Genomic DNA, 17,018 nt, shown 5'->3' with positions numbered 1-17,018 from the left:
ATTAAAATATTTATTTAGAAATTTTTAAATTTGTCTTTAAAACAAATGTAAAAAAGGGGCATTTTTATTAAGATTTTTATAAAGATGTCATTGTATAGTCCTCAAAATGAAGGAAATAAAATATAAAATTAGATGCAAGGATGTAATTACGAGTCAGTTAAGTATGATATCCACCCATTGCTTATGTGCTTATGACAATATAATTTGTTTGGGGTTTTGGAAAGCTCACTATCTAAGCAAGAAGAGAGAAAAGGGATTAGATGAATGAGCACAATATAAAAGATTTCCGAATCTCTACCTCCATCTTCACAGTCTTCAGGGGCTTTGGCTTTCTTACAAAGACGAGGATCCAACCAGGTTGTTGTCTTGGTGTTGTGGCTGTAGAATAAAGATCTCAATTAGAAACAGTACGATGAAGAGGGAGAAAAGTATCTCAAAAGCAAAGATTAAAAGTGACCAAAAGGTATATGATGTTTGCACATTATCTCCTACAGCCTCTGTACACCTCGGATTCGATCATCTGTTCTCAGACTGCTACTTCAAAACTTCCGTAAAGGGATGGTAATGCTAGAGGCACTAAAGTGAGAAAGAGGAATCTACAGAAGGGGAAAAATACCAAGTACAGATTAGCAGACACTGGTTGAAACAGTCAAAAATATTTCAAAGGTTGGACATATAGCCCCATACTGTGCATTATCCTGTTGAAAAAGCTGCATCGAATTCCTTCCTTGTTTGATGCTTGCTATTTGGTGTTGGCTGAATTCCTTCCTTCCTCCCTTCAAAAAACATTGTATTCCTTGAGTACCTGCAACATGTGGGCTGTGATGTGCTGAGGGCTGGGATACAGTGATGAAGAGAGAGAGATGCCCCTGTCCTCATAAGTGTTCTTTAAAATGAAAGAGTTTAATAAAATAAAAAAAATCTCCAAACCTCTATTTCTGCAATATGCAAGTAAAACTGATGGGTATAGTTTACTCTACAAGATATGGGCTATATACCACATAGAAAAAAGAAAGCAGAACCAAAGGTCCCACTCCACTCTTCCACACACTCCTTTTTATGAAGGAGGCCATAGATGCTTTCAAAGAGCAGTGCAACCATGTAGTAGATACTAATGCTAAAACAAAGCCATCACACTGCTGAGTAGACAGTGTTATAGTTTAAACATCAGAAATAGGATATTAAAGAAATAAAAAACCATGGGGGAAAATATACAGGAAAGTTATTATCAAAGCAGTGTGAGATTAATAACATGAACAAAATATCATTCCTTGTCATCTTTATTGTAAAATGAACTCCCTAATCTCTATATTAATTACTCTTAGGAAATTAAGCCAATGGTTTCAGAGAATTAATCATACCTTCTATGTCTTTTCTAACTCCTGATCCACCTAGGGCCATGCAACCATTTCTTATGCATTACCAGGTAGGATACTAGCTGGTAGACTGTGGCAGAAACAAGTTTTTATGCTGAATAATGGATAATCTGAAGAGGAGAAACTGGGATTGTTTCTAGAAAATCTGTGTTATCCATTCTGTCAAAGAGATAATTTCTCCACACTCAAGCCAGTTAAATCAATTTTAGCAACATGAAAAGGATCAGGACTCCAAAGAGGCTTAGTAGCATGTAGAATGTTAGAAAAAAAAAAATCATGTACATATCTCAGTAAACGAAATTCACAATCGCTACTTGAGAAAAGCTTAACTTTGGTTTCTATGATCCAAAGTTTTCATTCTTAAATTAGCAGATGCAGGAAATATGCTAGGATTTTACCTATTTCCCAAGGTAAAGAAACGCCCAGAGGGGCTATATTCAAAACATAATAGCTAAAGGCTATAAAGACCTATTTTCATACAGATGCATGATTTAACAGTAGTAACACAGACCAAATACATTAGCTGCAGCAGCAAATACTATTCAGCTATAGGGTGGTTACAAACCCCCTATCAGATTTGCAAATATTTGTTCCTATTCTGCAAGTTGCTTTCCACTCGTTGATTGCTTCCCTTTGCTGCACAGTTTTTAAGTTTGATGAAGTCCCATTTGTCTATTTTTGGTTTTGTTGTCTTTAGTTTTTGTGTCATAGCCAAGAAGTCCTTGCCAAATTCAATGCCATGAGACTTTGCCCCTGTGTTTTCTTTTAGGAGTTTTATGGTTTCAGGTCTCATATCTAGGTCTTTAATGCATTTTAATAATGTTCAACTATAATGGCATTTCTTTTTTTTTTTAATGGCATTTCTTTTATAAATTCTCTCACCTCTCTATAATTTACTAACTTATCCCCATTTATAGGATAAAGCACTGTCAGGTTCAATATCTCATACCCTGCTTCTAAAGATACTCCTAGCCACTTCTAACAGCTTTACATCTTACTTGGGGATTTAGTCCTAAAATCAGAATGAAAGTCAAGCCTAAATTACCTTTGAACAACACCTTTAATTGGCCATAAAGAAGAGTATATACCCGATTTTGTCTGTTTTTGCATACTCCTTGTCATTAATGTTTATATAAGTATATAATATAATCAATAATGAGCCATGTATGGTAAAAAGAATACAACACACACAAAATGTATGTCTTTTAAATACTATGAATCTGATTTGGTAAAGCAAGATCCTCAGTCTATGGGAAGGATGTGGTCCCATTCTATGTGACCAAATGAGGAAACAGATTCAAGTCTCCCATCCCCAATTCTCTTTTTTTTTAAGATTATTTATTTATTTATTTATGAAAGACGGGGGCGGGGGGAGAGAAAGAGAGAGAGAGAGAGAGAGAGAGAGGCAGGCAGAGACACAGGCAGAGGGAGAAGCAGGCTCCATGCAGGGAGCCCGATACAGAACTCGATCCTGGGACTCCAGGGTCACACGCTGGGCCAAAGGCAGGCACTAAACCACTGAGTCACCCAGGGATCCCCTCCCTAATTCATTTTTAAGGACATATTCCTTGACTATGGTATCCAGCCCTCAACATTTTATTTGTTTTTTAACTATTATATTCTATAACTTCACTACATTATATATTCTGCCTCTGTGAAAATTATTTTAAGGATGAGAAATACAGCTGCATAAGAATATAAAAATGCTTTATAACGAAACTTCCAAAAAAATTATTGGCATAATATTCTCTGGTACAAACCATAAAAAATTTATTCTGATCAAATACATGTGATATTCTGTATCTCTATAAATACATTTATACTTTATATTAATAGTGCTTTCTCATAAATTAGGGTTTGTCAATTCTTATTGTACCAATTAGCCTGAGGATCAGTGATATTTCTCTTCTGTTATTCAAATATGTTGCCTGAATACATCTAGAAAATGTATAAATGAAAATATTTAACTCAGATAATAAATATGCCCTCCATCACATGATGGTAATTCTTGAAATGCTCATTAGGTTGGACAATCTACCAAAAGTTTAAAAAAACATCAAGGCAAAATACCCTTCATTCCTACATTTTTCACTATTAGTGATAAACCTATTTTTAATCCTTCTTTTTTTATAAAACCAGAAGTCAAATACATGACTTGTTTGTCCAAGTCAAATAAAAATGAAACACCATCCAGGAAAATCATCAGATTAAGAATTAACTGTTACTAGTATGAAAAATCTCTTTAAAGAAACAAAAAAGAAATGGAAGCCTTGTGAAATGAGGATAAAGAAATGGTAAGACAAAGCCTCACAGTGACAGGGCATGTTAGGAGAGATACAGACATTTGCTTACTCAATGAAGTAGACCATCCCTGTGTCGGTGTAGGCCATCTCCCAGTTTTTGGGTAGTGGTTCCAGATTCTCATCTCTCATCATATAATTTCTGAAGTCCATGGAGCTATTTGTTTGGTTATAACTTGGGACAGTCTTCATCCAATCAGATGACTCAGAGTGCCTCTCTCTGTTTTCTGCCATTCAACACAGAACAGTGTTCAAAGAAGGTAAAGTTACACTTTCTTCAAACAGCTCCCTTCATTTCCAACAAAATGTTAAACATTTATTGCACATTTCCTTGTGCATTATATCTACCCTCTCCTACAAGTTTTGAAGTAGCAAATAGACATACTGAATATTTTTCATCTGCTAAGTGACATTAACTCAGTCTAGCACCTCTCATGCCAGTCTGGGAAAGAAGTGAAAAGCAACCCTAGAATCAATTTGGTACATTGTGACTACTGACAGTAAGGGCTGTAGGGGTGCTTACACAGTCCCTTCATGGGCCAGGCTCTAATTGAAGCGCTTTATATATATATGAACTCATGATCCTCACAGCAGCCCTGTGATTACTTATTATTACTATTCTGGTTTTTGGATTATAGATGAGGAAACCAAGGCACAGTGAGGTTAATTTAGTAACAGCAAAGTCAGGATTCAAATTTAAGTGGTTCATGCTCTTATGTGCATGAACCAACCTGTCTTGTATACATTTTAATACAGGTCTTTAAAATAATACCAGTTTTTAAAAATTATGTTCAATACACTTCCTGTTAAGTATAATTCTCTGTTGGTGACATTACAATCCTTTGAAAGTCCCAGAGTCCTTAAGGTAAATAAGAATACTAAAACTTGGCTACCATCTAGGGAATTCACAATTCATGCACTTCAAACTCATTTCTAGACTTATAACAACTCCAAACTGCAGGCGATGCCTCAGAATGAGTGAATCTTAGAAGAGGCCTTAGATTCATTACACGTAGTATTTCCACTCCAACTGTCCTTTATCCAACCGAGTTCTGTAATTCATTAATACTACTACTTACTACCCTTCACTGTTCCTCAGCTGCCCCCCAGTCTGTGCCCTAACCATGTCATCATTGCCCTACTCGTGCAACTTAAGTTCTGTAATCAACCACGATCACGGCTCCCTTGCAAACACTACTGCTTCCTCTGCCCCAACCTTACTTCTTCACTCAGCGTACATGCCCAGCTGAACAACTCTGCTTAAATCTTTCCATCTACTCTACACCAGCACCTGTAGCTAAACACAGGTAACACTAACTAGTTCACTTCTACTATATGATCACTAACCTCAAGAGGGCATGTAATGGCATATGATAATCACAGGAACCTTCTTTAGTCCATTCACTCTGACACTCTCCTGGATAACTATTTCATACATTCTTTCTTCTGAGATCTACCACTACTTATCCCTAATCTCACTGGATGACCTTGTTTCCTCCACATAGCTAAATCCAACGATCATTTCTCGGTGGCCATCTTATCTGAGCATTGTTGAGCATTCTCTTCTCATGGCTTCTAGGATATTCCACCCTCCTGTATGCCTTCTATCTCACTGGCTCGACTCAGTCTCCCTGACTGCACATATTAGAAGGCCTTCTCAGGGTTCACTCTTTGGACATTTTTTCTTCTCTTTCTACAGTTACTCTCTTGGAACTCATTCAGTGTCACCGCTATACAAGCTGTATGCTGATGATGTCTCAATATGCATCTTCAGAACAGACATATACTTTTTTTTTTCAGACATAGACTTTTAAATCCAAAATCAAACATGACATTTTCATTTGGATGTCTAATGAGCATCTCAAGCTTACATATCCCAACTGAAGCCCCTACTACACTTTTCCAACCCAAAACTGACTCCTCTTAAAATCTACCTCATCTCAATAAATGCGACTCTATTCTTCTACTAGATATTCAAGTTAAAGCTCTGGAAATGATCTTTGACTCTGCTCTCTCTGACCTCAAATACAGTCTGCCAACAAATGTAACTGGGTCAGGCCACTTCCCTGTCACATTTTCATCAGAGCCAAACCACTATTTCTCACTTAAATTACTGCATTAACCTCTTAACTAGTATCACTGTTTATGTCTACCCTCCTACTGCCTATTTTCAATTCAGTAGCAAGAATGAGACTATTAAAATCTGTTTTATCATGTCACCCTTCTACTCAAAACCCTATAATGGTTTCTCATCTCAGAGTAAAAAGCAAAATTCTTCCAAAAACATATAAGATCCTACATAATATCATTTCCACACACCCCCCATCATCATTGCTTACTATTCTATTTCCTTCCATCACTCTGTTCCAACCACATATAAAAATCTTTGTTTAAGATTTTAATTTATTTATTCATAGAGACACAGAGAGAGACAGAGGCAGAGACACAGGCAGAGGGAGAAGCAGGCTCCATGCAGGGAGCCCGACATGGGACTCGATCCTGAGCCTCCAGGATCACACCCTAGGCTGCAGGCGGCGCTAAACCGCTGCACCACAGGGGCTGCCCTGTTCCAACCACATATAATGCATTGTCCATATTGTATCCAATTATATTGGTTTCCTTGCCTTTGTCTGAATATTCCAGGCATGCTCCCACCTCAGGGTATTTTTCCCCCCAGGGCATCTGTACTTAAAATTCCCTCTGGCTGGAATGTTGTTCTCCTGGATATTTTGAGTTTATGTCATCACTTCTTTCAAAGTCCTCTTCTCAGTGAGATCTTTTTTTTTTTTTTTCAGTGAGATCTTTTTTGCTACTCTATCTAAAATCACAAATTGGCCACTGCTACTTTTTTTTTGGCCACTGTTACTTTTTATCCTTCTCCTTTTCTGCTTTGTTTTTTCTCTTTAGCACTCTCTAATATACTACATGCTATATTCATTCATGTTGGATAATTCTTCCCCACTAGAAGGCAAAATTTTGAAGATGGAGTTTTTGTCTGTTTTGTTCAGCGCTTTTTTCCTAGCTGTTAGAAAAATGCCTAGCACGCAGTAGCTTAGCAAGTGCTCAATAAATATTTGTTGAATGAATAGCTTGAATAAAACACAAGATTCATTCTCCAGGCAAAACAAAAGTGACAGAAATTAAAAGGCACCCAATGTGTAAATCAATCTGGAAGGGAGTTACATTCTTGGGACAGAAGTATGATGGAGGAAAACAAAGGAACTATATGATTTCTCATAGTTATCTGAATATAATTCGAAGTGACTGTGTATTAAGTTTCCTTAATAGTCAATGACTTGACAATACTGTTTATGTAACAACCATCTCTTGGAAAAAGATTTTATTTTAGCATTATTATATAACATATATCACCCTATGTGGGCATATTAGCATTCTTACATTCTTCAGCAAGATATAAAATAATATACATGTTGGTATATACAAATAAATCTTTAACTCTTCTTACGCCACTGCCATCCCCAACAATTTTCTGATTGTTCAAGGCAGGAATTCTAATCCCCAAAAGCAACACACAAAGTGTATTTCAATAAGTTAACAATTGGACTTAGTACTTTTCAGAAAAGACCAAGGGCATTTAGTCATGTCTTTTATTGTTTTTTCATTCAAATAGTCTGAATATTTTCTCTTACCAAGACATACATAATCCAGTGGAAGTGTCCTACGGTATCTACACACAAGAGGTAGTATACAAACGGCCTCCCACTCTTGGATACACTCCCTTTAAATATGACCACCAGAAAGTTAGTAGCATCTGGCTTAGCAACCAGCTTACACCATAAGCATAAAACTGTGGAGATCACAGATAGGTTTCTCTCTAAAAGAACTCCAGTGGTAACAGAGAAGCTCCACATCAGAAAGTAAAAACAGAACATCCCCCCCATCCCCAAAATAAGAATATACAAATTCCCACATCGGGATAGATTCACGGTCTCTAATCCCAGTCTTAAACATTTAAGAATGTTAACAGACTTAATTCTGTGGGAGAACAAGGCGGACATCAACATCAAAAGGCTCTACTGTATGATGATTTCCCTTAATAGCCCTTAAAGAATTAGATGTAAATTCACTTAAACCTTTTTAGGCCTGTTTGCAGTCTCTACACCCAAATATACTGGGGTAATAAACATATTATGTGTCATGTTATTATGTTATTATGTGCGATGTTAGGACTATAAGACAGGACTCACACTCTGGAGGAGGACACAAATGAACATATTAAGACAGTAAATACAATATACACAACAAATTTCAGTAGTTGATGAAAAAAAATCAGATGCTTTGGGAAAATAATATGGTAATGGGTTCTGCAAATTTGGGGATGTGATCAAATTCATTCATCTACTGTATATCAATAAAATATTTTCTTAGTTCCTAGTTTGCACCAGGCACTGTTTATGATTAAAGGATGCAGCAGGGATCCCTGGGTGGCGCAGCGGTTTGGCGCCTGCCTTTGGCCCAGGGCGCGATCCTGGAGACCCGGGATCGAATCCCACGTCGGGCTCCCAGTGCATGGAGCCTGCTTCTCCCTCTGCCTGTGTCTCTGCCTCTCTCTCTCTCTCTCTGTGTGACTATCATAAATAAATAAATAAATAAATAAATAAATAAATAAATAAAGCAGCAATGAACAAAAGCAAAAACTTTCCGGCCCTTATGAAGCTCATATTCTAGTGTTTTGAATAAAAATATTATAATAAATAGCACTGAAATTAGTTCTGCTGTTATTCTGTGGCTTCCTAGTTACACACTCAATTAGAAGAATAAGAATCTCCGAAGCAACCATAACATATTTTAGGGGTACTCAAAGGAAGATTCTCCACCACTAAATTTCTGGTGATTTTGCATTTAATGAAAAATAAGAGGCAGGTTTGGAAATTTATTTGAGTGATTCAGAATTTAAACTCAACACACAGCTAACAAATCTTTCCGATAATTTTTACTGGCATGTTTCTATCCCTCTGCATTTTCAGTTGAATGCTGTATCTTAAAATTGTATTTTTTTTCATGTCCTGTAAAGTATGACTTAGGCCAACAACATTCTCATACCTTGAAACCTCAAATCTTTTAAGCAGTAGGATCATAATATATTATATTACTTCTAATGATAGCTTATTACTGACTTATCAAAATTGCCACTTGGTGCAACTCACTTCAGTTTCTAAGATGGTTGACAGAGATACACTTCGTTCCATACACAACCTTTAAAAAAAAATTAGAATCACATCACTTGCTCTGTACATGCTTTGGGATAGATTTTAACTACTTTCAATTCACTATCACATTAAAGTCCACCTGGAAGATAGATCAGTTAAAGTTATTCATCTATTCACAAACCTGCAGTTCCACTGCCATTAACAGCTTCCTTGTCCTCATCTTCTTCCTCTTCGGGAAGAGAGCTGTCCATTCTTTCCATCTTGCTGACAGACGTAGTTCGTTTCCTTTGGGATTCTGTGTCAAACTCATTATCAAAGAGGACCTGATCAACTGGGTCTGGCTGGAAAGGGCTGGGTTCTGCTGGAGGCTTAGGAGTTCCATAAAAGTTTCCTGAAATGGACAAAATAACAGCAGCTGAAAGGAATGATGTTGAATTGAGAGTCAGAACAGTATGACCCAGAGTACGTCTCTGCCCTGCTGTCTTATATCAAGGATTCTGAATGATCACCACTGGCCAAAAGGAAGCCAAAACACTTCTTCTTGGAAGTGGAGGAGGGAGAAAGAACAGAAAGAACTAATTTCTCAAGTACCCTTCATCATGGATATTCTAACATTATCTAACTTTTTAATACTATTTGTACTAAGGATAGGAAGTTGACTTCATGTACACAGATTATTTATTCCTACAGGGCTTACTTTGCATGGGCACTAAAATATGGCCTGATTGTGAAATTAAATGCATCAATGCTCTTGTGTTAAGACTAATTGGCATAAGAAGTGGGAGTTAAAGGAAGAGAAAATGAACTCAAAGAATTCTGTTCTGATGTGTAACATAATGAACCATTTTGGTAAAATGAGGAAATATGTGGGTAAAGGATAAAGCTATGAACCAGCGTGTGCTGAAATGTAGGCTGTTTATGTAAAAGTAATTTTTAGGTTTTCTGAGCATTCTAATTATATTATTTTATTTGACAATTTATTGAACAAATAGAGACATTATTAGCATAATTCAATATTGGCTTGCTCTCAGAAAGCAAGAAATACTTTAATATGCTACATCTTGAGGATCAGGAATTTTTGCAGTAAAAATAAATGTTCCAGAGTAGAATGAAAACAATTGAATATCTTCTTAATTTGTCATGCAGTTCCCAGGAGGCAGCCAAATACAATGGAAAACCATTCAAAAGGTCTAGCTTATTAACAGTTTACGGCTGCAAGTTTTTACCTTTTATCAGCCACTATGCTAATGCTATAGAAAGATAGATATGGGTAGGGAATAAAATATTCGTGATCTTCTTTCGTTTATTTATTTTTAAAATCACACCTTCTAATCAAATTCCTGGGCTCCTAAGGAGGCAAATACACTCATCACATAAAGTAAATTAATGGGGTATATGATGAATTATTTGTCCCAGATGAGAAAAAGCATAGGTTGTTCACGATATCACACCTTCTAATCAAATTCCTTGCCTCCTAAGGAGGCAAATACACTCATCACATAAAGTAAATTAATGGGGTATATGATGAATTATTTGTCCCAGATGAGAAAAAGCATAGGTTGTTCACGATAATACCAAGGCAAATCTACAAGTCAGTTTACCTTGAGTCATGTGTGCCTTGAGGGAAAAGCATTAAGATAAATCTTTTGGAAATCTGACTTTGGGCAGTAATTGTCATTAAAATATTCAAGACAAAACAATGAAATCAAAGCAAAATAAATTTTCAACTACATCTCGCCTCCCCCTACTCAAGGATTTCCCTTGCTTCCAAATCCACATTTGAAATGGAATTACTCCTGTCAGGCAGACGCTGCAAAAATTCTCATTAAAACAGACTCAGAGGGTCTCCGTAAACTTTCTGGCCCATAGTAAAATAAGAACCCAGTGAAGACGCCAGCTCACACTTCTCTGGGGCAGAAGGCCCAGAAATGTTCTAAAGAGAGGTCTGGTTGGGGAACAGGATGCTCCAGGATCTCAATTTTTCCTGCATTATGTCCAACAATCATGCTACCCTGGAATTTGTATATTCCATGACATTGGGGAACAGGATGCTTCAGGATCTCAATTTTTCCTGCATTATGTCCAACAATCATGCTACCCTGGAATTTGTATATTCCATGACAAAAATCAAATATCCACCTTCCCTACGGATGGTAGTTTTAGTAGCAACACTAGATACACATTGTACTGTGTAGTCTTGGTAATTATTATCTCACACTAGGTAGTTGAACTGTTTTCTTGGGTGAAATCAGACAAATTTAGGATATTTTGATTATCCCCCATGATCATTAAAATTTTAGGACTTTGTAATAAATCCCAGTAGCTTCCTTATTTAAACACACCTATTGGACTTTAATTAAAAAAGAAAATAAGCATTGCATACAAGGAAATTAGATCTATGTTTCTTGAGTTGTTGGTAAATAACCAGATTTCAGATATAGTAAGGCATAAAAATGACATAATTTGTGAATCCTGACTATAGTTATTGACAGAAAAAAGTTTTCATCTTTTTGAAGCTGTTCCCCCCGCTTTGTCCTTTTCTGTTTTTTTTCCTTTTTCAAATAGAACTATGAACTATTAAATATTTTTGATACATACAAAATCACAGACAATTGTTTTAGAAACATCCTTATTTACTTAACTTCTGCCAGCTTCCTTTCAGGTTTCCCTTTTTTTTCCCTAAGGATATATATGGTCACATATTCAATTAAAGCCCTAACTTCCTGTCAATCCTTTCCATGCTCTCCCTGAACTGTCCTGAGGTTGGTATGTGTCAGTTCCCTGCACATTGTGTACAACTGGGATGTATATATATGCATACATAACATAAATACCACTGTTTTCAAAGGTTCATAAAGGTTTTTATAACATTTCGTATCTTTTTTACAAACAGTATGCTGTATGTATTTACAACTTTACTTTCATACAATTATATTTTTAAGTCTTGTTCCTGTTCATACATATAGATTCAAGTTTATTTAATTGCTGTATAATAGTCCATTTTCATGAGCAAGTTAAAATGCATTTTATGAATTCCCCTACTAAAACAGAGTTGTTTCCATTCTCTTACTATTTTAAATAGCTCTGTAACGACTGTTCTAGTATGTGACTCCATATGCACATAGATAAGGATTTCTCTAGAGCAGGCATCCAGAGGGGTAACTGCTGGGTCACAGTTGAGTGCATCTTCAAATTTACTAGCTATTGCCAACATGCTCCCCAAAGGGATGGTATTCATTTTATACTCTTGCCAGCAGTATTTGGGAATTTCCACTTCCCACAATTATCAGGCTTTAAAATTTCTGTACATCTGAAGGCTGTGAAACAGTACATTTCAATTGGTATTTCCTTTGAATTTAGCACATGGCAATTAATAATATGTAATATGCCACTTTGTTATCTCCCATGTTCTTATACTTAACAGAGGAAAATGAGGGAGAATGTCTTTGTGATCTAAGAACAGAGAAGGATCTCTTAAAACTTCAAAAGCACAAACTCTAAGAAAAAGAGTGATAAATCTGACAAAAACTAAGGATTTCTGTTTAACGAAGAAACACAGGACAAGCCTATTAAGTGGCCAAATGGGAGAAAATATTTATATCCAGTAAGAAATTAATATCTAAATAAATATCTAAGTATCTAAGGAATGTCCACAAACTGGAATGTGGATTGAGATCCAACTTTTAAAAAAAGGTACAAAACAAATGAGAAGATAATTTGTAGAAGTCCAAAACACTAACAAGCATATGAGAAGATGTCCCAACTCTCTACCAGTGAAGCTAGAATTAAAAGGAGATATGATTTCTATGGCCATCAGACTGACAAAACTGTAAAACTGGATAATGAGGATGTCAAGCCCTTACTATAGCAGCTACAGGAATCAACCTCTCAAGCAAGGCTGGTGGGAATGCAGCTACCAAGGGGCCTCAACTGCTCCATCAGATTAAGTAACTGCAGACCTTAGAACCCGACAAATCTGCCTCTGGGTATATGTATCACCGACATCCTCACACAGGTGTAGAAGAAGAAGATGTTGCAGCTCTATCTGTGGTGAGGGAGGCTTGGAAGCAATCTGGAAGTCAATCACTAGGAGAGGGGTTAAGTGAAATGCGTGGCTTCACAATGTGGAGCACTGAGGGGGTTAAAAAGCAATGAATTAACATGTGAATACAGGACAGCGACATGGATGAATCTAAAAAACACTGAAATAACTGAAAGTAGTTAAAAACTGAAAGATACAGAATACAGTCCAGATGCAAATAATAAATGCATGTACATAGGACACATTTTGCAAGAATGCCTATGAATAAAAGCATTCCTATTAAACACACCAGAATGGTTGCCTTTAAGAGTAGGTGAATGACAATAGGCTATTGGCATCAAAGTAATAAGCAGTGGTCATTTCCTCTTCAGTGAAGAAGTCTTTACTGGCCACTTTATCTAAATAAGACATTTCTATTATTTTCTTTCAATCTCATTTTTTGTTTCCTTCATAACATCCCCTTTTACAGTGATCTTGCTTTTTTTCTGACTGCCTTTCCTACTCAGATATAGGATTTATTAAGGCAGTACATCTCAGTATCATTCACCACAGTATCCCTAGTCCCTCTTATAAGGCTTGACACGTCATAGGTACTTAATAAGCAGGTTGCTGAATGAATGAAAGAAGGATCAAATGAATGAATGAGTGAATAAATGAAGGAATGAGTTGTGGGAGCTATGCCCAGAAAGGGCAGCTCTGAGGCAAACTGAGCAGGCAAAAGGAAATCACAGAAGACTGTGAACAGAGAGAGAGCAGTGGGCAGGTGGGTTGGATAGGGGGAAGAAGCAGCCACAGTAGCCCAGACACAAGGTCAGTCAGGGCCTACCAGGAGGTGTGAGAGTGAAAAGAAAGGCATCATGAAAGCTGCTCCAGGGGAAGAAATGGCTAGATATGGTGACAGACAGATGCAAAATATAGGGAAGAGGGAAATGCCGACTCTGTTTTGTGCTCACAGTGCAGCTAAAGAGAAGAATTATGAATAATTACTCTTTTGGATAAAACACCAAGCATACCTAGATATGCTGAATTCAAGGTTAGTGTTTTTTGAACACCATCTCTGGGTACTGAAGATATTACTGGGTAAGAAAGACATGATGTGGCTTTCACCAAGCTTGTGAAAAAGGCAACTGTAATAGTATGATAAAGCAATGATGGAGAAGTGTAGTGTGCCATGGGAATGGACAAGCCTGCCAGTGAAGAGTGTTAGATAAGGGAGAACAGAAGAGGGAACATGGCATCATTTAAAAACTGAAACTGATCTTAAGTCTCTACTTCCTAGAAACAAGTGGGTAGAGAAGAAATGTGAAAGGAAAATCAATTACTCCATTTTTTGTTTTCATCGCAATCTCTATTCTCTTTTCTCCAAGAGAGACAAGCTATAGATGTTTTTTAAAGTACACGGTATTTGGATTCCTAACCACAAACGGAAAGCAAACAATAAACGCTTGTTGAGTTCATATTGACGAATTCAAATTACTACAAAATATGCAAACTGGCTAGTTTGAATGATTTCAGTACATTCTTCATAATCAGCTTTATAATATGATGGGACACTTCTGCTTATTATTTAATCCCATTTTAGGCAGTAAATTACAAATAGGCTAACCAAAAGAAAATTTTCCCAAGACCAACAGAAAACAACTTAAAAAAATGCTATTTCACTGATCAAATTCCCTTTGAGTAATTCTAGCCATCCAAGATAGTTTTCTGGGTTGCTGCTGTTGTCAATAGTTGGGGACATACCATCATATGTTCCACTTTCTAATAATGCTCCACTCTCTTCCAGTGCTTTGAACTGTTCAACAGAAATGAAATTATAGTCCACCCCTGGTACTTCCCCATCCCTGGGGGCCCTTGTAGTGCCTAAGGAAAAAACAAGAAAAAAAAAGAGGTTGCTTTTAAACTTACAAAATATTGAGAATAATAGAAAATACAGTCTATGGAGAACACATGGGAGAAACACTACTGAATATATGGTACCTTCTAGAATGAGGATCAGAAAATTTCAGGCAACATTTTTAGGTTTAAGTAGGACAATAATGTAAGATGACTAAATATACTTTAATATAATCTACAGATAGCTATGAAATTCAAACCACAAAGACTAAAAAAAGTTCTATTGTCAAAGGAAGCTTGACCTTCTAAGACATAATAGTTAATTCTTTTACCTTAATTATCACCAAACATCTAAAGGAAAGATAAATCTACCAATGATCGGACTTCATATTTTGGGGGACATGGGGAATTTTTTAATTGAAGTATAGTTGACATACAGTATTAGTTTCCAATGTACATAGGCTTCTTTTTTATCAAACTATCTTATGTATTTTTTCTTCCTGGTATAAATGTAAACTACTCTTCTACTTCCTAGAGTCATGAAGGACAATAAAATGAGAGAAATAATCCCTTCTCAGCCTTTTGGCTAAGATCAAATGAAAAAGAGACAATTTTTAAAAATTCTTTTAACAAACTCTAGTTTTAAATCTTGGACAAATATTAATTATGAAATTATATGAGATCAATGAATAAAAGGCTTAAGGCTAAAGATAGGTATCTATATATTGCTTCTCAACCATTATTCTCTTTAAGCAATTTCAAAAATTTAAGAAGTACACTGCTTAATGAAATACACTATGGCAACAGAATAGTAAATTCCTATCTATTAAGGAGTTCATGCTAAAGTAAAATCTTTCAGATCAGAAGTATAAATTCAGGTTATGGCGGCATTGCTACACTTGACTGAATTTTACTGAAGATGAATCAATACTTTTCTTAGTTGATACTAGAAAAATTACTTCAAATAGTAGAGAATACAAAAAAGAGACCCAAGTATTTAGCCTCAAACAGAGTTAGGATATTATAGCAAACCCTGTACAAGAATGCCTTCTTAAACCTCTTCCTCCACTTATGCTCCAAGTCATTAAGGGCACTACAAGCCAGGAGTCCAAGAGTTTGCCATCTTGCGTTCGTCCCTCTATTCCATATCTGGTCAGTAAATCTGGTTGCTTCCATCTCCTCAATACCTCTAGGATTCATACACTTGTCTTCATTCTCACACTCACCTAATTCATATCTGTTTTGATGGTCTCATAGGGTCAACTCTTACTTCTTCCTGGCTATACCCCTTACCCAGACCACAGCCTGTGACTTCTCTAAAACAATCATCTGAGCAAAAAATCTCTACCAGAGGTTTCCTATGATCTTTAGCATAAAAATCTTCTCTTGCCTCACCCCTTTCACATTCTAGGCTTTAAACATAATAGTTGTTTTTCTTTTTTCCTGGTTCTTTTAATGTTCCTTACACTTGCTTACCTCCACAAGGCCTTTGTCCAAGCCATTCCTCTCCCGAAGACTTCCTTTTTCCTTTCCCACTCTTACCTTAGCTAACCTTTAGGTCCTGGCTTAGAAAGTTTCTTTAGAGAAACTTCCCTGATTCTCACCTGGGATGGAATATGAAGCAATCACGTCTACATGGTTCAAAGTAATAGTCCCAAGTCTTAGCACAGCAAAAGAATCATAGTAGGTACTCGATATAGACAGCTGTCAAGTAAACTCATGTGAAATTTTACAAAAATGTAATTAGCACAGTGCCTGGAAATTTACTATTATTATACTTCATGGAAAATTATTAATTGCTCTTTTTAGTTGCATTACATTCCATTATATTCTGTAACATGAAAATCCACAAAGATGATAATAAAACATTAGTTAATGGTAATCTCAGAAAATAATGATTTATCCAATACTATAAGCAACAAAGATATTCAGCAAGTTTCCCCCTTGTTCTTAGCCAAATTTTCTATTTTATTTTTTTATTGGAGTTCAATTTGCCAACATATAGCATAACACCCAGTGCTCATCCCATCTAGTGGCCCCCTCAGTGCCCGCCACCCAGTCACCCCCACACCTGCCCACCTCCCTTTCCACCACCCCTTGTTCGTTTCCCAGAGTTAGGAGTCTCTCATGTTCTGTCTCCCTTTTTGATATTTCCCACTCATTTTCTCTCCTTTCCCCTTTATTCCCTTTCACTATTTTTTATATTCCCCAAATGAATGAGACCATATAATGTTTGTCCTTCTCCGATTGACTTATTTCACTCAGCATAATACCCTCCAGTTCCATCCACGTC

General features: G+C 36.5%; 1 protein-coding gene across 6 annotated transcripts in view; it reads right to left on the bottom strand.

Moving 5' to 3' along the window:
* MAGI3 (membrane associated guanylate kinase, WW and PDZ domain containing 3) overlaps window positions 1-17,018 on the bottom strand; it is a 234,726-nt gene that overhangs the window by 64,794 nt on the left and 152,914 nt on the right. For all 6 annotated transcript variants that reach the window (XM_025983311.2, XM_025983309.2, XM_072766497.1 and 3 more), the window contains exons 3-6: window positions 14,633-14,752; window positions 9,029-9,238; window positions 3,729-3,903; window positions 299-378 (exon numbers count right to left, since the gene is read on the bottom strand). In XM_025983311.2, coding sequence (XP_025839096.1) covers window positions 299-378; window positions 3,729-3,903; window positions 9,029-9,238; window positions 14,633-14,752 — 585 coding nt within the window. The remainder of the gene's footprint in view (window positions 1-298; window positions 379-3,728; window positions 3,904-9,028; window positions 9,239-14,632; window positions 14,753-17,018) is intronic.

The sequence above is a fragment of the Vulpes vulpes genome, chromosome 8, assembly GCF_048418805.1.
Source record: "Vulpes vulpes isolate BD-2025 chromosome 8, VulVul3, whole genome shotgun sequence".
NCBI lineage: Eukaryota > Metazoa > Chordata > Mammalia > Carnivora > Canidae > Vulpes > Vulpes vulpes.
Note: the sequence above shows the minus strand (reverse complement) of the source record. Positions and strands in the feature narration are given on the sequence as shown.